The sequence below is a fragment of the Dermacentor variabilis genome, chromosome 9, assembly GCF_050947875.1.
Source record: "Dermacentor variabilis isolate Ectoservices chromosome 9, ASM5094787v1, whole genome shotgun sequence".
Lineage (NCBI taxonomy): Eukaryota > Metazoa > Arthropoda > Arachnida > Ixodida > Ixodidae > Dermacentor > Dermacentor variabilis.
Window position 1 is genome coordinate 26,598,836 of NC_134576.1, and position 22,840 is coordinate 26,621,675.

At 45.7% G+C, this 22,840-nt stretch overlaps 1 protein-coding gene across 1 annotated transcript in view; it reads right to left on the minus strand.

Annotated features, from left to right (window-relative positions):
- Positions 1 to 22,840, minus strand: part of LOC142557961 (salivary peroxidase/catechol oxidase-like) — a 189,869-nt gene that overhangs the window by 18,721 nt on the left and 148,308 nt on the right. Inside the window, exons 11-13 of the mRNA XM_075670139.1 lie at positions 15,043 to 15,252; positions 12,314 to 12,448; positions 9,884 to 10,102 (exon numbers count right to left, since the gene is read on the minus strand). Of these exons, the coding sequence (XP_075526254.1) occupies positions 9,884 to 10,102; positions 12,314 to 12,448; positions 15,043 to 15,252 (564 nt within the window). The remainder of the gene's footprint in view (positions 1 to 9,883; positions 10,103 to 12,313; positions 12,449 to 15,042; positions 15,253 to 22,840) is intronic.

The window sequence follows — 22,840 nt, forward strand, 5'->3', positions numbered from 1 at the left end:
GTAATATCTCCCGTCCTCTCCGACTGCAGCTGTTACGTCATCCGTGTGAATCAAGACAACTTTGGTGCGACATCCCAGTGAACCTACCTCAGCATTTCCTACCCGAGTGAAGTGCCGACGCGCTCTGTTTACTTATATTCACGTTGTTTATCTCGCCGGTACGCGAGCAACGCTGCGACGCGCGGCGGAACGCTGCGTCCTGGCCTCACATGAACACCGACATGCTTAACCGACCTCATACTTGCACGCCATGCCAATTCGACAATGTTACGCGTCACACCAGTACCCGGGTCAGCCTTTCCTACCACCCGCCCGACGCTCCGACTTGGTGAGCATCGACGTTGTAGGACTACTTGCTTCTTCATGCGGTTGCAACTGCGTGTGTAATGTTCGTGAAACCGCGTTGTCCTGAGGCCGCGCCCTAACCCGACATCAATACTCAATCTGTTTCTCAATCCTTTGTCTCCACATGGATCTCACGCTTCGGCGGGGTCCCACGAGTGTCACGATAAATCGCGGGCGGTACTCTGAATCCGCCATAGTTACGTCCCTAGCTCATCTAGTCGGTACGACTCACTGCCTATCCACGGCCCACCGTACCTGTGCCAATAGCATGGTCGAGTGGTTACATCGACAGCTGAAGACTGCCCTTACGGCAGACATCAACGGCGAACACTAGGTTGACAATTTCCCCATTGTACTGCTTGGTCCGCTAGCTGTCGTCGCGAAGAATGTGGTTGGTTAGCAGCTGACCTCGTTTTCGGCGCTGCTTGCCGCTTCCGTGTGACTTCTTTACTCCCAGGCACGCACAACGCCAGCCACAGTGTACCCACGTACAGTCCTTCATATTGCATTGCTGCTGTGTTTGTTTCGGCGTCCCGTATAGGCGAGGGGCCCTGTTGCGCCCTCTCTCGACAGCTTAACGAAGCCTGCACAACTAGCATGCATAAAAGGAAGAGAATAAAGATACGCGTGGCACACCCACCGCGGTGGCTCAGCGGCCATGGTGTGGTGCTGCTAAGCACGAGGTCGTGGGATCAAATCGAGGCTGCGGCGGCCGCATTTTCAGTGGGCGAAATGCAAAAACGTCTGTGTCCTATAAATTAGGGGCGCCTTAAAGATCCGCTTGTGGTCAAAATTAATCCGGTGTCCCCCATTGCAGTGTGATTTTTGCACTTGAAACCCCAGAATTCGTTCAGTCAAAGATGCGCAGTTCGTGGAGTGGGCACGAGCTGGATACGCCTTGCAATTCGGTTTCCAAGGTGTCTTCCTGGTGTGGCGTTCTCTAACACTCTTATGGACCAAATTGTATGCTTAATGTGATGTAGTAGATAAGTCACGTTGAAGTTAGACAGCAGGTTGAAATCTCAGCGGGAGTTGCTGAGAACCAGACCTTTTGGAAGTTCCAAACGCCAAACGCCCCTTCGGCGGAGACAACCTTTCTATTAACCGCACGACGCTGTGTTGGCCGTGTTTCAGGTGATACTATATGAACTTCAGTGATACTCCAGTGTTCCCGGTACTGAATGGTGAAATGGCTCAGGTGACGGTTTAATTAGTATAATGTAGAAATAGAATTGAAGAATAACGCTTCCAGACGCATACTTCCAGAAGTCTGCACTTTGATGTAGTAAATAACGTTAACACGAAACCAGAAATCGGCGAAGTTGTTTCAATTCTGCTCTATGCCACCGGTAGACGCTAGGGCAGTCTGCTGAAAGAAGCAATGGGAGTCTCAGAAACACGTGGAATCTACTTTTGCCAATACTAGTTTGGTATAATTGCTTATTTCATGCATGCTAAGATCGCCCTATGAACATTCCATCTGTGCATAAGAGAAACATTTCCAAAGGTCACAGCGATCAGCAGAACCAGGTAAGATAGTTTGTTATGAGTGCTTTTAGCATATCAAAGAAAATACATTCGGTTAGGTTTCATAAGGGACGCAGCAGCAGTGGGGTATGTGAAACATCTTCTGCATGATGCAGAGGCTGTATGGGCACTAGGGTAGAGAAATAATGTAACCATATATATATTGCTTCGATTCACACATTCGAAAGTTTATATAACTACCTTAACTTACAGTTATAGCGAGGGTTTTAGGGTGTAATTTTGCATTTGTGCTCGCTCTCTTTTAGTAGTTGGTCCAAATTTTTTCCATAGGGTGTCCGGGCACTAATTTAAAGAAATGACCGCGCTGATGGTGGTAACCGACACTGCGCCACTCGAGACCGCCGCCGTCTCAGGGATCCCGCGTTTTTTTCAGTCTTTTGCGTTCACGCTTCCTATCGAGACGAACATGTAGTACACAGAGAAAAGGGATTGGATAAGCCACGGCCCTGTTGCCTGAATTCCTTCACGCGATTTCTGGATGCTGCGTGTCGAAAAACCCGTCAAAGCTGAGTAAGCGAGAAATTTCTGCACGAAATTGCACACTTGTAGGCCTGCCTTATAACTCCAGATGCGCGCCAGTTTGGCGAAGTATGCGTACTATGAGATAGGGAGCTCCCTCACACGTGACCATCTCTGCTCTGATGAACAAACGTACTGCCGAGCTATGCATGTCTCACAGCCGCGCGCGAGGCATAATTTAGATATTATTTAATCATGAACGGCGAGACAATGACGCCGTCGTCGCACGCGACACATGCATGACTGAAGAATGGTCACTCCTGTGCACAACGACCCCTGAGTTAAGGCAAGTGGCAAACGCACACAATAAAAAGGTCACATGCTTAACTCATGAAACATATAATAAGGATCCCGCCGGCCAAACTTGCAACTGCCTAGTTGTTGTGGGCCCACAGTGGTCAAATGTGGTGACCACGAAGTGCCTAGCTGCGTCTTGCTGCCCGAGTCTCTTCACTCCATTTCTGGACGCTGCGTGTGGAACACGCTGGCACCATCAGTGAGCAAGCGTGAAATTTCTGCTGCACACTTTCATACATCTTCATAAGCAGGCTTGAGTTTGATTGTTTATACCAACTGTGGCTCAGTCAGATCATTCAAACGCGAACACTCTCATTCTGTTCCTCAGGAATAGTGGTGACCTTTGCCTCCCTGAGCGCACATGACAGGCTAAATTCAGCTGCAACTGCATTATGACTGGCGCAAGAATGGCTCCATCTGTGCACGACACATATGCATCAACAAGTAATGGCTTCTTTCCTTTACGCAACGATACCAAGAAAGTTGCGTAGACTGTACGGTTGCAAAGTTATAAACGATATTATGTTTTCTTAAGATGCGGTTTCAGCAATCCACCCCATCGGACCATTTTCAAAGACGTTTCACGTCAAAAGAAGGGTGAAAGAAGGAAAAAGTGTCCGCGTTCATTCCACGCTGCGAAAGTTCACGTACAGTGAGCTGGTTCGGAAGTTATTCCCAACCCAACCACCCCAACCGACGTTATTAGCCCCGAGAACTAACTACAGGGGCGCTGCGAGCGCCGCTTGAGTGACGTTAGGGCACGGACTCGCGCCTGTCGTCTGCTACAGTTCGGGTACATGACTATAATTCGGGCGGTGTCCGGGTGCTTTCTGAGGTGTTTTCGTTTGTTCGCCGTCGTTCTCTCTGCTTGAATACTTATGGCAGCCGCCTCCAATATATTTTTACGATGTCTTCATTCGCGAAAATTTATTTAAAGAACTCATTTCTTCGACGACAATGTAGCTCTCAAGCCAACGCTACAGTGCCAGCCGAAGGAGCGCACACCAGCCAATTGAGGGTTTTTCATGCACGGATCCACAACCGCAAAAACGTAGTACATCATCATCATCATCATTGTCAGCCTGGTTACGCCCACTGCAGGGCAACGGCCTCTCCCATACTTCTCCAACTAACCCGGTCATGTACTAATTCTGGCCAAGTCGTCCCTGCAAACTTCTCAATCTCATCCGCCCACCTAACCTTCTGCCGCCCCCTGCTACGCTTCCCGTCCCTTGGAATCCAATCCGTAACCCTCAATTACCATCGGTTATCTTCCCTCCTCATTACATGTCCTGCTCATGCCCATTTGTTTTCTTGATTTCAACTAAGATGTCATTAACTCGAGTTTGTTCCCTCACCCAGTCAGCTTCTTTCTTATCCCTTAACGTTACACCTTTCATTCTTCTTTCCATACCTCGTTGCGTCATCCTCAACTTAAGTAGAACCCTTTTCGTAAGCCTCCAAGTTTCTGCCCCGTACGTGAGTACTGCTAAGACACAGCTGTTATACACTTTTCTCATTAGGGATAATGGCAACCTGATGTTCATGATCTGAGAATGCCTGCCAAACGCACCCCAGCCCATTCTTGTTCTTCTTAATATTTCAATCTCATGATTCACATCCGCGGTCACTACCTGCTCTAAGTAGATGTATTTCCTTACCACTTCCAGTGCCTCGCTACCTATCGTAAACTGCTTTTCTCTTCCGAAATTGTTAAACATTACGTTAGTTTTCTGCAGATTAATTTTTAGACACACTCTTCTGCTTTGCCTTTCCAAGTCAGTGAGCATACATTGAATTGGTCCCCTTAGGTTCCTAAGCTAGGCAATATCATCAGCGAATCGCAAGTTACTAAGGTATTCTCCATTAACTCTTACCCCAAATTCTTCCCAATCCAGGTCTCTGAATACCTCCTGTAAACACGCTGTGAATAGTATTGGAGAGATCGTATCTCCCTGCCTGACGCCTTTCTTGATTGCGATTTTGTTGCTCTCTTTACGGAGGACTACGCTGGCTGTGGAGCCACTATAGATATCCTTCAGCAGTTTTACATACGGCTCGTCTTACACCCTGATTCCGGAATGCCCCCATGACTGCTGAGGTTTCGACAGAATCACACGCTTTCTCGTAATCAGTGAAAGCTATATATAAGGGTTGGTTATATTTCGCACATTTCTCTATCACCTGATTGATAGTGTGAATATGGTCTATTGTTGAGTAGCCTTTACGGAATCCTGCCTGGTCCTTTGCTTGGCAGAAGTCTAAGGTGTTTCTGATTCTATTTGCGAATCGTAAGCGATCTTTGCGAATTCTATTTGCGAATCGTAAGCGATCTTTGCGAATTCTATTTGCGAATTGCCAATCATTTGCGATCACGTAGTACATAAGAATCCAGTTATGATAACATACCTGCTGCGGTGCAACAAGTATGTCACAAACGACTTCTGCATTACAACTTCTACAACAGTGACTTTGATTTACACGACTTCACAACAGTTACACAACTTCTACAACAGTTACTTTGATTTTAATCTGCTCAAACAGGTTTGCTCACGACGAATGGTTCATGGTATAATATCGAATTTTCGCATTTCTTCAGAGAAACGCTCGGCAGTAACACAAGGACATAACTAACACTACTGTTTACATTCTACAAGCACTACTTGCTTCCGTATCTGCTTCTGAAAATTAGGCGGTTCCTCACGTGTTTATTTTAAGTGGCAGTAATTTGAAGAAAGCTAATGAAGGCTTACAGCTATTTGCAGAACAAGCAGGAAAAGGAATGTACCAATACATATTCCATTTTCCGTGCTACACGTTCAACTCGATCACTTGAGAAATTTACTGGTGCCTGTTGCTTGAGGAATATACATGACGAATCTGTTTGGCGAACTGACACAGGCTGCTCGGCCCAAATATTTTAGTGAAATACTCCTTTTGGACCGTATGGTTGCAGTCAGAAAGAAGTGGAAGGGTCAATCATGCGTAGTATGGGACATATTGAAAAGATCATAATTCCCCGGTGAAGGGTGAAAAATCTAGTGAAATATGTAAGGCTTGTAGTGTTTTCTTTATGAAGGTTTGGGAGGTTCTCTTTTATGTACCGACGAAGCGAATAGTTCTCCATTTGTATAATTAAACCACGTTGAACCGAGACACGCTGAGGCAGAAGGTGCTTGAATTTTCCATTTCTATGCAATCTAAGCTGCGCTGTAGTACCTCGAGAATACTTTAGGCATTGCATCTGGCATTGTAAAAAATGCTTTATGGTTTCAATTCGAATTTGCAGTGAACTGATGGGTTTCACTAACAATGGGTGCCTGCCATACCGACAGTCGGGTGCTACCGTTGCGTGTGGGGTATGCCATAATGTCGATAAAGACTACTGAGGGCCACTTGGAAACATTTCATCGCTTGCAATTGATTGGCTCTTGATCTTAGCCACGAAACTTTTCTTTCAAGTGATTGCTACTGTGGTATTTTTGAATTACTTATGTAAATAATCTAAATGAAGCGCCGTCGTGTTAGCAGCCATTAGCATTTCCTTTTTTGGAGGCCTGTTGCAGAAAGGGTATGTGAAAGTAGCAACATACTTCTGCATAAGAAATAGTTAAGTATGACCATCTTATAATGCTTAAATAAAAGAGATAGACGCGAATTAATGCGCGCCTAACTCTTTCTTTACGCATTAATAAATGGCCATACTTGATTAGAACGACTCACCAGAGTAATAAGAATCATGATGACAGCTTCGCTGGGCAGTGTCTTTCTAACAGGGATAACATGTTGACGCAAATTACCAAGATTTTTCTTCCATGTAAAATGCAATGTCTCTCACAGATAAATACTAAGGGAGTGTTAAGTGTTTAGAGAAGCATTATGCGCAACTTCGCTTGTTGAATTTGCACATATTTTTGTTCGCAAAATTTATGGACCGTCAGCGCATATATGCAGTGTAAAACCAGTAGACCCCTTCAACGCTACATAACTTGCGATATCCAAGCCGTAAATTTTCTCGACTCACGCGCTTTTGGAGAAAGAACTGTGGTTCAAGCATGACAGCAGAAAGAGGCCGACATACCCTTCAACAAGTACGGCACGAGCCACCCATTCCCCAGGCATACACGAAGGGAACGAGCGCGCGCGCCAGCCGAGCGAGCCGCAGCGAGCGGCGTCGTGGCCATGACGTCACTCGAGAGAGGGCGCCACTCCGAATTCTCGCCGCTAATACAGACAAGCACTGCCACCACAAGTGACGTACGTCAAGGGCGCACGCACACGTTCGGAAACGCAGTATACATCCTCATCCTTAAAGGCAGTCCGTCAAGCGCAGGTGCCTTATTGAACTAGGTTAAGCTTTAAAAGTAAATTGCGTAAGAAAATACATAAATTACGATTTATGCACAAGCTGCAGACATGATAGCTTCGGAATATAGTACGAATATAATTCTATTGCGCGGAAACTGAAAGACAAAGCCCTTTCCTTAGTTGTCGCTTGAAGTCCTTCCACATTTTTGAAGGCATTCCGCCTGTGCAAGTGAATTACTAAACTATTAAAAATTTTCAAAGAAGAATAACAAAAAAGTTTGTAAAGTATGACATACACACACGCTAGAGACATGATATCATGGAATTGTAATTCGAATATACCAGAAGGCATAATTCTGTTACGCGGAAACTAAAACACAAACTTCTTTTCCAGCTGCCGTGTTCTTTATTGTGAGCACGTCAGGAGAAATGCTGGCCAAGTGGAGGCTAACAACTTGGCTGTAAAACACTTAGCACGTACTGCCCAAGCGCTAACGCAAGCAGGAATTTTTCCAACCCGGTTTACTTGCCGCGACTTGCCCACTCCAGTCACAAGCAAGTCTTAAACTGGTCTATTACGTTGTCAACTCCGGAAATTCTTGTAAGCGAATATCGCATACATAGATTCGCGAAATCGCGGCTGCAATAAAAATTATGCGGCAGCATTGTGTCCTGTAAGAAACTTATATACTGTCAAATTCTTAGGGATCTATAAAGAACTAGAGGGTGGTCTCACTAGAGTTATTCACTCTTAATTGTAGCAACTGCACCATTCTACTGAAACTTAGAGTTCATTTGCTGATTGACTTTTGAGACACACTGGTAGCGTCTCGATCGGTAAGTGAGTGAGTGAGTGAGTGAGTGAGTGAGTGAGTGAGTGAGTGAGTGAGTGATTGAATGAGTGAGTGAGTGAGTGAGTGAGTGAGTGAGTGAGTGAGTGAGTGAGTGAAACAACCTTATTTGGTCCACTGTAGACGTAAGCAAACTCAACGTCACCTGGTTAGGCCCAGTCGGGGACCATCAGGTGAAACCTGATGGTCCTCTCGCGAGTCCTCTGGACTTCCAGGATTTGAGAGGTCTGATCCTGGGCCCTAATTAGCCTCACCATTTTCTTTTGGGTGAAAGGGGGACCGGCAGATGCGCAGCCCCACAGGACATGTTCGAAGTCCGCATAATCACCGCACAATGGGCAGTCCGGCCTTGGGAACCGTTCGGGATACATTGTGTGCAGCGCCGCGGGGCTCGTGTAAATGCTTTTTTGCAGAAGTATGAGAGTGACTGCTTGGGCCGTGCACAGCGAGGAGTCCGGGAAAGGCAGGAGTCTTCTTGACAGATAATTATGTTTGCAAATTTCGTTGTACGAGCAGATAGGCTCGGGTCACCCAGGAGAGGACGCGTTACCCAGCGCACGGTCAGTCAAACCTCGTGCAGCCGAGTGTGCCTCCTCGTTGGGGTTGATCGAGGCACCCTCAATGGTTCCAAGGTGCGCAGGGAACCAGGCCAAAGAGTGATGTTGCATGTCTTTAGCACTTTGGATTATACGTAGGGCCTGGGGAGCCACCATTCCCATCTGAAAGGCCCTAACAGCGGCCTGAAGAAAGTATGGAGTCGTATGGTATGGTGTCGAGTTCAGTGGAGACTAGTCTTGATAGGAACAATACTAGAAAGAAAACCTGCAGCGCACAGTGCATGGCAAGTACCGAAACCCGAAGCGGTACTGAAGCGCTTTCACCGATGTAGCAGGACTTCGGAACTTGCGCGCTCCACATTTTAACCTTGCAAACCACGAACTACAATTATCTGAATAAACATATAGCGAGAGCCCAGCAATATCCAGGAAGCTGCTTACAAGATCCTGTACAATGCATTACCTACGTAGTCGAGTAAGTGATCCTCAAACGGTATGCTAAACGACACCCAATAGATTCCGCGATGAAAGGAATGCCTGTTTGTCGTATAGCATCTTTAAAAAAAGTGGACATGGAAACAACTGCGACGAAACAGGATATTTTTTAATGGAAAATGCAATGCATGTGACTTGCATTGGAACTCTCTTATATGCAGTACTATGTAGCAGTGTTGGGACTTCAGAAAATGTTCTTTCTCAATTTATGGTGGTCTGTTTTTCGTCACTCTTTAATTCGCGCGATTTGCGGTGAACATTCTGTTCCCACTCACTCCCCCCAACCCCTCTTCTGGGTGGTTGTTTTATTTATTTACTTCACATCTCTAATCACGTTCTTCGCTTCCTCTTTCCCTCCAGTCACCACATCATTCATTCAGATTTTTCTCTCTGCGCCATACTAAAGAGTAGGGAGACATTCAGACACCTCAAGTTTGCTCACCAGCCTGCTCCTTCCTTTCTGAAACGTGAGTATATTTAAGAAAAAAGAAGACAGACACGAAAAATGCATTCACGGAAATATGGCCAACACTAAACGTACTCGAAAGGTCATGCACACCAAGATTCACCATTGAATTGCACCAAAATAGTGACCAAGAGGCTCGTATAGTGAAGGCTGTTTTTATAGTTTTTTTTACCTGTGGTAATGAACGTCTCCAAGTGATCAACCATAAAGACTACTACAAGCCACTTCCATCAAAATGGTTCGTGGAGACAATATACTCGATATTTCGAAAGATCCTGCAGTCAGCAGCCGCATCCACAGGGTAGGGGATGCGTGAAACTTTTGCATAGCCACCAACGTTTTCGTGCCTTGATTCTGTAGAAGGGAAACATTTATTTTTCGAGCTTCCTAAGGGTGTAACTGACGCTGTAAAATTTCTGGCCCACAACGTCGCCGAACCGCGTACTGCGTAAACCACATAACGCTGTTTCTCACAGTGGCCTCACTCGTGCACTCACTCGTAGACTTGCTCGTAAAGCTGGGCCGTCTCCGCGGGCATCACCTGGCTGAGGTCATCGAAATTGGTGATGGTGATGTTCTGGCACTCCTGAACCCAGTCAACGTAAGGTCGAACGCCGTGGTCTCGGGCCCTCTGAATGTCGATGGAAAACAGGTCGTCGCCGTATGGAAGCCAGGGCTTCCGGAAGAGATAATGCGTGACGCCGTGATCACCAAACCTTCAATGTGTTAAAACAATAAAAGTAATAAAAGCAATATTGAATCAAGTAAAATCAGGAAGTGAATGACAGGCGTTCATGAACACGTCTCAATACAGAAAGCTGTTCAAGTGGCAGCTGTAGGGCATTGTTAGTGGGATTACCTTTACGGCTTATAGATAGGCTTCTGAGGGACACTAAAGTGTCAAGAGGAAAATTTAGTGTAGAGGACCACCACTGCGTAATAATTGTGTGTTTTAGTTCTTCTCATCGTAAATATTAGTGCGCTAATTTTCACACCTTACTTCATATGTTAGACTATTGTGGCACGACAGCCCCAAGCCCTAACACTAATATTGTTAGAAGTACGGAATACCGGTTGGTAGGACTTATTCCAGTGTGGATAACACCATTTGATTGTCCTGCCCTATTTTATTCCTATGCTTCAGCCGTAAGAAGAAAGCTTTATTATATTAAAAACAGAAATAAGTTGCACCAGAATGGATCTCCGGATGATTGTCAAAGGCAATGCGATTAGAATTCAAACAATGTGGTGGTCCACCATATTGCTGAACCGACATTCAATATCTCTCAGTAATTTTTAGACTTCCAGAACTTTGCATTTATACAACTACACAGTCCCCCGCATTGGCCTACTTTGCTGTGGTAACCGCTTGATAATGCCGCCCGTGAATATTAGGCATGTGGGCAACGCGAGGGCATTACGACAATGAGGTGACGATTGTGAAATAATGACGACCGTTTATTGACGACAGCATGAGGATGGTATGAGGATAATTGCATAACATCTAGTGCATGACTACGATACCGTAACCACGACGATATAACGGCAACGGGATGACGCGGCTGGGATGACGACGATTGCACAACCATGAAGTCATTGCGATGACGGTGTGATAACGGCTTCATGGTAGCACTTGTTAGGCGACCATGTAAGGACGACGACGGCATGAAAACAAGGGCATACTTACGGTTTATTGATGACAGCATGATTACGATATTATGCTTATGGCCCGACGAAGGCGGTATGACAACGGTGGCATGGGGGCAAATAAATGAATTCAGCGAAGTGAAGACGATGGTAAAATGACAGCGTTACGACGACATCATGTCAGCAATGCTATGTAGACCATTTTGGTGACGACGATGTCCTAATGGCTATGGTATGGCGAGACTCTATGGAGAAGTTGGAATGACAACGATCGGACGACCACGATGGCATGGCGACGACGGTACGGCGACAAATACATGGAGACTGTATGATGATCGTGGCGTTCCAATTTTGTGAGGACAACGGGATGATTAGTATGCGACTGTATGACGACGTCTATATAAAACCGATCGCGTGACGCTGTTGGAATGACAAGAGTAAGATGAAGAAGCTGGAGAGATGACCATGGAAGGAACATGACGACTGTATGACAAGGATGGCGTGATGACAGTAGCGTGATGGGGGCATGTTAGGAAGGCAGGAAGGATGACGATGCCACAATCCCGACAGCATCATGACTATTGTAGCGTACCAAGTGGCAACTAGCCATTACGTAACTTGGGCGCTGGGTCGGTGCAGAAGGCATGACGACGACGGCAAGACGAGAATCAGATGACGAAACCAGAATAGAAACGACAAAACGATCAGGATGGCATCGCGACCACAAGCACATACCTTTTGCCAAAGCTGGTAGGCAGCATGAGCCACTGGTTCAGCGTAATAGGCCAGATATATGAGCACACAGGCTCAAAACACCCGAAGAAGGCAAAAAAAATCTTAGTAGCATCAGTAACTGTTTCGTCGAGGGCAAGTAGCGACAAAGTTGAAGATGCGTGGAAAGTCATATGAGTATAAATGAGATGAACAGTCATGAAGATGAAGAATAATTTTTTTTCGCAAGTTTTATTGACATGGAAATACAGTGTTTAAAAAGAGGTAGTCCTGTGATGTTACAGCCAACGAGTCCGAAAGACTTAATTCGTTTTTTAACTATTTGTGGTAGAAGTTCACTAGAAAAATTGGTTTAGCGCTATGTTTCGCAAGCTATTATAACAACTATTATTATAGGTAAAAAGATCAAGACACGAAAATTTGGTAGCAGATACAAGTTCATCAACGCGCTTTAGGGATGGCCCTTTAGAATACCGACATCGTAGCTGGCAATCGAACCCACGGCCTCGTTATCAGAGGCAAAGATCTCGAAGCCCTGAGCCACCTACCGGTTGAATGGTTCCATTGGCTGCTCAACGGATCCCCGGAGAACATCGTCGACAGGATGGTAGCTGTCATTCAGTGGCACGAAGTAGGCGTCTTTCAGTTTGAGAATAGTTAGGTTTTGTCCTTTCTGGTCAATCCTGCGAAAACAATATTCGATACGCGAAATTGCGGCAGGCGTTCGCTCCTTAGTTTTCACATAACCGCCTCTATTTCTTTCTTTCAGTCAAAATTCATGAGATACTGCGTTGTCAGCCACTCATAGTTAATTCCGTCGGGATATTGGGTAATGAAAAAAATTAGAGTACCGTCTTTGATGGACTGCTCTCGTGAGACTCGAGTGCAGCTATGGGGTATATAGAGTTTTCGAGCTGATTTTTATTGTGTGCAGCTACGATACGTACATGAAAGGTTTTTATTTAAATTTAGATACCTGGCTAAGAGGGCAAAACCTGCAGCTCATATGCGTGGAAGGAATAACCATCTCGTCGTGCTTCCTATGGTAAAAACTTCATTTAATTTCAGAGATCAAGATGGAGCTGTGTGTAGTTCGGTATGCCCAATATAGCAACGCGAACATTCTCATGTTGCTGCTGCATCCTAGATTTTCCCGCAATCTCGGGATTTTCAAAACACGCTTTAAGATAGCTTTACGCCGTCAGTAGAAACACATAGGTCTAGATCAATTTACTGCGAAATATATCGAAAGCGGATAAGAATATAAGTAAACCATTTCCGAGTAGTTGCACACGCACTCGATTTCATATCCAGGATAAATAAACTGAGTAATCACTTGCGAGTTACTATTGAAAAAAAATCATTGAAGGCAATGCGCATTATAAAGTACAAAGGGTCTTCGGAGGTTATTGGGATTATCTGGTATCACACGCTGCTAAGCAGCTATTAAATTTTATGACTACCCTTCCGACTATAACAATTGGAATGCATGTTAAGTATCGGCGAGAATTTTGATCATGAAAGTGATGCTAATGAAGCACATTGTCTTATTGCTAACATACTACCATGCAGGCTTTTATTTTCTACATTTGGTTGTAATCATTCGTTAGTTCCAGATTTAGTACTGCTATTTGATTGCTTTTGGGCATAAAGAACGCGCTATATCTGAAACGTTGTGGATTGTGTCGCAAAATTGCTATAAGCATACCCTTGCCTAATCATATTCTACATACGAATTGAGTCATGCAATACATTTCTCAATCCTCACGCGAGCATGTCACCGCTCGGGGAGGCAAGTCATGCATGTTGAAACAGTGGGCACATTTGCGCCCTGTAATTTTATTTGACGATGTCTGACCGTGCTCACTGCTATTGCAGTTATATAAGTGCTTCTTTGCTACCTAGGCATAGGTGCACTCAGTAAGCAGTCGCAATTTTCCATTCACTTGTGCTAGTGTTCGTTCAAACGCACCGTCACTACCGTCTGAAACGATACGCTTGGCTTTCAATTTTTGCTGCTGCAAATCTTTAAGGTAAACGTCAGTTAGCTTCATTATCCCCGAGAGGACATTTTATTCGTAACCTTAATTAACCTTCCTTGCGTTCTTCTTCATCTCTCTCTCTCTCTATTCGCAATGCGACAAACGTGACCAGCAGATATATAGTTGACTTGGTTGAAACCACCGGCCGCCGGCAGTATTTAAAACGTTCCTTTGTTAAAGTGTGACCCCGTCTGACCACCTAAATACCGTCCAGATAAAACGGGCCTTCCATAAGCGGGTCCTACAGGTCGAGAAGAATCAGGAAAATAAAAAGGTGGCTTGTAATTTACGAGCATATAAACCACAATACAAATATTGAATACTATGAACGACGTGTGACACTGGATGCAAATAATATTAAGTGAAGCGAAATGAATACATTGGTGTTGCACCATATTTATAGTACTGCTCTTGTTTTGAGCAAAACTACGTAAGTGAGATTATGCATGTGTGACTGTAAAATCGTACTATTTTACATTAGAAATGCACAATGAGATCTGATCGTCGTAAATAGACTAGTCAGTGCATTCAGAAGTACCCAACACTTCATATCAAGAAGTCTGTATGTCGCCTCTGAGAAGAAATTAAAATGAGAGTTTGCCACTACGGAATTTTTTTGGAAGAGAACTCTGTGGCCTTACATATGCGCGCATTCGCTTGCGAAATACTTCGTCAAGCTCATTTAATCAATAAAGAATGCTTATTCATCAAGCGCGAAAAGTGCATCCTCCAAGACCATTGGTGTGGCGCAGTCGCATTTTGAATGAATCATGTCCGTTGTTTTGCTTTGGCGACAATTTAATGGGATCACACAAAGGGCACTCCTTAGCCATGAATTTCCTACCAACTAAATAGTTTACTTTCCAGGAAAGCACGCAGAAAATCTTCGTGAGCGAAAAGTAAAGCTGAATTTGCTTGCGATGTGCCTTTATGGGCTGAAAGCAAATCATTGTGTACAGGAGGTGGCCTGCTACAAGGTTCAGGTTGTTAAGTTCGAAACAAATAATAATGATGCCATTCAAGCAAACACGAGGCTCTGCCTGCGGTCTCTACTTGTAATCGTTCCATAGTTAGATTATAGCTAAATTAGAGTGGGCACTTGGCTTTAGAGTGTCACTTCATGTAAATCCACATTGGGTATTGATGCATAAACTAGCTGTAAGAATCTGCCAGGGAAACAGAATGTCGCACCAGTGCTACAGTGCTCAAGTAATACACCCAAATATGAAGCATACCTCCAGTATCCACCAGGCACGTTGGTATGTGCGTAGCGAAAGTGGGCGGACGAGAATTCGTTGCTCAGTGTAGCATCGAGCGTGTCGTCGTAAGAGGTGTGACCCCTATCTTGGACACTCAGGTCGTACTCCTCCATCACCTTTTGACCTAATTGCCATGGCAGCCACTCCGAGAAGAGGATGTGTTGGTAACGCCCCTCCTGGATCCTCCTGTAACGCGAACGCAAAAAAAAATAATAATTTTGTACGTGCATTTATACTGCTCTCCGGAATTTCGTGCATTTGTTAATCAGTTCTTTGTTTTACATGTCATTTACACGATTCTTCAAGCAGCAGATTTTTTTATTCGAAACAGCTGCTAGCGTCCTTGAACATAAGCAGGCATGTGTGTCCTTGTGTCCATTTGCCGGCATGCGCAGGGACGTAGTTGGCTGTATTGGCTACCCGTATATAAAAGTAAAAAAAAAAGAAAGAGAGCCTTGGCCCGCCTTTATTGCACGTACACAATATGAAGCTTCGTGCTGCTAATGTTCTTAAGGCCAATCGAGGTTCTTCGCACTTTTTATGTTGATTAAGTACTTTGTTAGACAAGTGTACACAGGTTTGCTCAACTGCGAACTGACCTGATGCGCGTAAGGGTTTTTTTCTGCACCGAGCAAGCAAGGCGTCATGTTAGCACACGCGGCACATGAGTTGCACCATACAGACGCTATCGAGGTGGGTGTTTGCACTTCTCGAGCTTGTAATTGGTTTTGGCAGAGTCAAAAACGCCGGAGCTAGGCTCTTGAAGTATGGTCTACACTCCAAATGTCGACGAGGCATTTCAGAAACAGCTGCAGTACTGCTTTACTTTGCTCTCCCTGTCTCACAATTTCCTTTTTGCTGTTCATGAAATTAAAATTGCAATATTTGGGACATTCAGTACTTCAAACAACAGAGTTAGGTGCATTACAAACCATAATTTTTCTTTGTACACAACACGCTTCTCTGAAATTCACTGTCTCACTGACGGTATATAACCGCTTAATGGTACAAGTACTTGAGTAAGTCAGATTGAAAGCTCCGTTTCACAACTTCGAACAAATACAGCAGAAATAGGTGCACTTAAAAATACGAGAAAGGCGTCCATAGTACTCTACGTTTTCAGGCCACCATGTTTATCGAACTGCAAGACAGAAGTAAGCGCTCAAATTCTAGTCTCTGATATTCCTGCAGAAAACGGGGAGTAAGAAGCAGATGTCAAGTGCAATGTGATCGCAGGAATATTTACCTAATGTTTTTAGTTAAATAACTATCTGTCACTGCATTGACAGCCTTGGCTTATTCTGTTGTAAAATGCCCGTCAAAGCCTTCTTCCGGGACTTCAGTGAAAGGACTTAATGGACGAATTCCAAAAATCCTAAAAAATGTGGAATAGCAACTCTTACTTTAGAAAATCACAAAATCTGGGAACTCTTAAAAAGAAGGCATCGCTAATTCATAACAACCGGCGCATATATACTGGAACGTTTATTCGGAACAACGACACAAATGAACACAATAATCTACAGCTATCATTCTTAAGCGGTGGACAGATTGACTACCCAATGATGCAATAATCCATGTAGGAAATATACAAGCTTGAAACATTGTGAACAAGGTGTAAGAGCTTCCAACAATTACATTATCATTGAGCCCTCGTATTGTTGCAATCTCAGAGAGGAGGCACGACAGTGGTATATCTGATGAGGACGTAGTACCCTCTGTCTTTAAATTATTCCGAAGGCACAGAGCCAGTATTGCTTGCGGAGCAGCCATTGAAGTTAAACCGAACGTTGAAGCAACCGTTCTAAAATAGATAGACAACACTGAAATATTGTGCTTGAAGCTTAAAGTACACGGTCAAGGCATCGTTGTGCTTGCTGCTTACGGAACACCAGACTCTGACTTCAGATTCCTACTCAAATATATTAATATACGGCACAGTTCCCTAAGGGAAAACTGCGAAGGCGAATCAGAAAGTCTTTGCCCTTACTTTTTTGAGGAATTTAAGGTTTTAATTACGAAGTCAACATGTCTATTCACAGCCTATTCATATCTATTCTTGGACCGACCCGGTCTTATCTGCAGGCAGCTCCGAGGCACGGCGCTGCTGTAAGTTCTTAAAGATGGCGTTTGTGCTTCACACGTCGACGGCATACAAGCAACAAAGTGTGACTCGTTTTCCATGAAGCAAGAGTTGAACGCCATCTGAAAGCCACGGGGAAACCTCGCCCCCAGTGCTTTCTACATTTCAGGTCAGCTGAAGATGTTCATGGCAAGACAGCGATTGCAATGATGAAGCCAAGACTGCAGTCGGACGCTAGTTCCACAGACAGCCGGACGAATGCTACCACAGGGGCAAAGTAGTACTGCGATGGGTCAAATTTCTCAACTGGTCTGGAGACTGTGGGGAAAACAGTGTAAGGCACGTACAATAGTACCTGTATGGGCCTTATTTTGGCTAATGAAAATAGGGGCAAAGACTTTCTGATTCGCCCTCATAATTGTGGATGGTGATTTTAAGTTACCAGCCATCGACTGGTGAGGGCTTAAAGCTCACTTTGCTTATTGTAAAAGTGTTACTATATTTTTTCGCAAAGTGTTTCAAAATGATATCCTTCAGAGTGTTAATAAACGAATACGTTTTGGACCTAATTTGCGTTCCTTCTTAGGCCTGGTGTTTTGTCTCACTCCTTGCCTTGTTTTATGGTTTCCATTTGATCAAGACCATTTATGACATTCTGGCCTATGTCACTTTTTTGTTAACGTTGATGCTCAATATTCTATGCCTGCGCATAGAACAATCAAATCTTTCACGCATGGGGATGACGATGGTGCACTCGATTACCTTCAGGCACGTTTTACTAATTTTATAACATGAACATCACAGTGGCGCCGTCTGTAGACGAATTCAAGCGGATGAATTCAGTGGCGTAGCTCTTTGTATCACCACAAACATATAATGCTTATTGTTCGTTACCTTCGATTTATCTGCTAAGCCTGTTTTGTTAATGTTGAATGCATGGCATCATTAGAAGTTGTCATGGAAATGCTGCGAAGGCTTAAGATTAAATCGTCTCTCCGACCCAATGACGCACAAAAATCTACTCCGATGTTATGCAAGTCACCAGGTATGTTATTCTTAACATTTGAAGCATCGCTTAGTTCAGCTACTGCTCGAAGGATTTGAAAATGACACGTGTAGTGCCCCTCTCTAAGGAGGGAGACCGTCATTTAGCCAATATTATGCCCAATTACGAAATTTTTTACATGCGCGATGCTTGAGCATCTTGTGGCTCTGTTCATTAAAATTCTCTAAACAATCCATTTAATTACCGGTAAACCATGGTTTTGAAAAAGTATTAGCGATTGTTGAACACTTATCAATTATAATTCATTTTTTTTCGCATTCGTTTTTGATAAAGCAGGTCAAACCGATGGTACGTTAATGATTTAGTTGAAGCATGTGATTGGGTTTCCCATGTGCAACTGGTGCATGACTTTGTCATTATGAGGTTGCGAAACTTTCGTGTATCTTCTATATCCGCTTATTCGCATGGTTGTAGTCAGTATGTTGTCCTTTACAGGCATGCATCAGTTCTTCCATTTCCGTCTTCTGTGTTCCAGAGCAGCGTCCTGGGACTGCTCCTTTTCGTAATTTTCCTAACGAGATTGTCAACGTGATCGAATAGGTAGTTGAAGTCAAACTTTTCGCGGGCTTTCTTATACTTCTTTTACTGAAGAAATAACAGCTGACGGCCAGACAGCAATAGATGTGCGCACTACCGCGGTATAGATTCCTTGTGGATATTAATTGCATGGTAATTCATTTGCTAATAGTAGGGACGGGTTGAAGGAGCATACAGAAGACAACAAAATTACTGCAACCCACGCCGAATGCGCTCAGTGGTTGCTATTGTTTTATCACTCCTCTACCGCGTTTCTCACTTCAGCCGTTCAGGAAGTCGGCAGATTCGAAAACGTACGCGCCTTATTTGAGGCCGGTGGCTCCTCAATCACCCGTCTCTTCGCAACAATCTAGGAAGGCTCTGAATGCTTGGAACGCTCGGGTCACTTCGTGAATTGCCATCATGGCTTTAACGAGCTGGCGGCTGGTCAGAAGGACACAAGTGAGGCATTAAGTACTCGAGAAAGAAAACAACAATGTAATGGTGCGACTCAAGGCTATTCCATCGTCGTAGACGCTGTCCTAGCAGTAATGACCGACCTAGATAAACATGGTTTCAAGGCAGTGCTGCTGCGCAATTGCAAGTGGCGCAATTGCGCCGTGCTGCTGAACTGAAATTGTTCTTGCGAGATTTTCCGTTTTCGATTCTCGCCCTTTCTCCAGCTGGCCTACTACAAGGATGGTCAATGTCAGGATAGGTAGCACATGGAAACCATATCATCGATCCTTTTCCTCATGGGAGTGTCTTTTTGTTTATTTGGTGTAAAATACAACGCTTTGCCCTTCCTGTACAAGAACATTGCAGATCACTATGGAAGTCACCGTTCTACATATTAAAATGGGCAATAGGAGCCTTATTGTGGCTTGAAATGATATTGTTACGTGTAGCTGAAGCCCAATGCTATATACAATTTATTTACAGGGAAGATAACGGAAGGCCAAAATGGCGATGCTATATCAAGCCGGCGTCGTCTTCTTCTTCCTCCTCAGTGCAGCCACACTGTGGCGGCTGTTCTGTAGCATCACCCCCGGCAGTAGAAGCACCGTCCCGGTGCTAAACCTACACACCCGCGGTGAAAGGTGTGTGGCATAGCTCTAGTCTTGCCACGTGAACGATGTCAGTTGCAGCCGACGATGACGCTGAGAGGTGGGCGGAGATGACTTCATACGTGGCATCGGTCACATGTCGCACCACACGGTATGGGCTGGTGTAGCGCGACAGCAGCTTTTTGGAAAGGCCCACACGTCGAATGGGTTACCAGAGAAGCACCAGAGAACTCGGAGTAAAGTGGACGTCGCGATGGTGGCAATCATAGACGCGTCTCTGGTGCTCCTGTGAGGCCTCGAGTCGGGTGCGGGCGAGCTGGCGCGCGTGGTCGGCATGTGCGATCGCGTCGCGGGCGTATTCAGTGGCCGAGGGCCACAAAGTGTCTCAAGGCAACGCGGGTTCGCCGCCATATAGGAGGTAGAATGGTGAATAGCCGGCGGTGTCGTGACGCGATGAATTATACCCGAATGTCTCATATGGTAAGTGAAGATCCCAGTCGTGGTGGTCGGTTGCAACGTACTTCGAAAGCATGTCGGTGATGGTCCGGTTGAGGTGCTCCGTGAGGCCGTTGGTCTGTGGGTTGTAGGACGTGCTGAACTTGTGCTTTGTCGAGCAGGAGTGGAGGATTTCCTTGAAGACTGCCGACAGAAAGGTGCGGCCATGGTCAGTGAGTAATTGGCGCGGAGCACCGTGCACTAAAATGATGTCAAAGATCAGAAGGTCAGCAACGTCAGTAGCACAACTTGTCGTGAGGGCTCTGGTGATTGCGTACAGTGTAGCATAATCAGTAGCGACGGCGAACCATTTATTTCCGGAGCCCGAGAGAGGAAACGGTCCAAGCAGGTCTAGACCAACACGGAAAAAGGGTTCCGGTGGGATGTCGATCGGTTGGAGACATCCAGCTGGAGGTGTGGAGGGCTTCTTCCGGCGGTGACAGTGCTCACAAGCGGCAACGTAGCGCCGCACGGAGCGGGCGAGACCCGGCCAAAAGAATCGACGTCGTACACGGTCGTATGTGCGCTAGACGCCCAAGTGTCCAGCCAAGGGAGCGTCGTGAAGTTGTTGGAGGACAGTCGAACGCAGGTGCGATAGAATTACGAGCAGAAGGTCAAGGCCGTGTGGATCGAGATTGCGGCGGTATAATGTGCCCTCCTTAAGGAGAAACATACGGAGAGAGATGTCGCCAGGCGTTGACTCCAGATGGACGAGGACGGCTCGTAATGAAGTATCGCGGCGTTGCTCGTTGCTGATTTCAAGCAACTGGGAGACAGAGAAAACACAAGCGATGGCGTCCGCATCAGCCGTTTCGTCGACGGGATAGCGGGAAAAACATTCGGCATCTTGGTGCAAGCGTCCCGTCTTATATACCACGGAGAAGGTATCTTCTTGCAGGCGTAACGCCAAGCGAGCGAGTCGTCCCGTGGGGTCCTTAAGCGAGGATAGCCAGCAGAGCGCGTGATGATCAGTGATGACACAGAAGGGGCGTCCGTACAAGTATGGACGAAACTTCGCAACAGCCCACACAAGAGCAAGGCAATCGCGCTCTGTGATTGAATAATAGCGCTCGGCGGGTGATAGAAGTAGGCTGGCATAGGCTTTAACGCGATCATGTACACGCTGGCGTTGTGCTAACACTGGTCCTATGCCGTGGCCACTGGCGTCAGTTCGAACTTCCGTTGAGGCCGGCGGGTCAAAGTGGGCCAGAATGGGAGGCGTGTAAGGAGAGTAGTGAGCTGCGAAAAAGATGCGGCATGGTCAGGTCCCCAAGTAAATGGGGTGTCCTTATTCAAGAGGTCGGTAAGGGGACGTGCGATGGTCGCAAAGTCCTTCACAAAGCGTCGGAAATAAGAGCACAGCCCTACGAAACTACGAACGTTCTCGGTAGACTTCGGAACAGGGAAGTTCGTAACGGCGCGAATTTTGTCCGTTTCAGGTCTCACGCATCTGGCGTCTACGAGGTGTCCAAGGACGGTGATTTCGCGGCGGGCGAAGTGACAATTTGACGAGCTCAGCTGGAGACCGGCGCGGCGCAACACTGCAAGAATCGCTGAAAGACGTTCTAGATACGTGTCAAATGTGGGCGAATAAACGATGACGTCGTCCAGATAGCACAAACAGGTGGACCACTTGAACCCCTGAAGCAAATAGTCCATCATTCGTTCGAAGGTGGCGGGTGCGTTACACAGGCCGAAAGGCATCAACTTGAACAGATAAAGACCGTCAGGGGTAACAAACGCCGTCTTCTCTCGGTCCATGTCGTCGAAGGATATCTGCCAGTAGCCGGAACGTAAGTTAATAGAAGAGAAATAGGTGGCACCGTACAGGCAGTCTAGAGCGTCATAAATACGTGGCAAAGGGTACACGTCCTTTTTTGTGATTTTGTTCAGGTGGCGATAATCTACACGAAAACGCCACGTTCCATCCTTCTTTTTGACAAGTACGACGGGAGAAGGCCAGGGACTACAGGAAGGCTCGATAATGTCCTTTGCAAGCATCTTTCTGACTTCCTGTTGGATAACGGCTCGTTCGGACGCAGAAACACGATATGGACGTCGGTGAATAGGGTTCGCATCGCCAGTGTTTATGCGATGGGTCACGACGGACGTTTGACCTAAGGGTCGATTGTGAAAGTCAAAAATGTCGCGATAGCCTTCAAGAACGCGGCAAAGAGCTTCAGTTTGAGCAGGTGTAAGGTCAGAGGAAACAATCTTCTCAATGTCAACGTCCGTACCGTGCGATGACGTCACGGCATGGGCTAAGCTGTGACGATCTTCTACTGTGAATGGCTCGACCTCATCATCCTGCAAGCATAGCCAATGAAATCCCCTGAGGCAGAACTTGCGCGTTTAGCGGGAAATTGACAAGGGGATGGCAGGTGCGGTTGCCAGTAAATGTCAGCACAGTGGGCGGCACGGTAACACCATGTGTAAGTATAACTGCCGGAATTGGTGCGACCACGTAATTACCGTCAGGTACTGCTGGGGAGGACAAGTCGACGTGTGTCACAGAGTGAGGCGGTAGGCAAATAAAATTCATGCAGT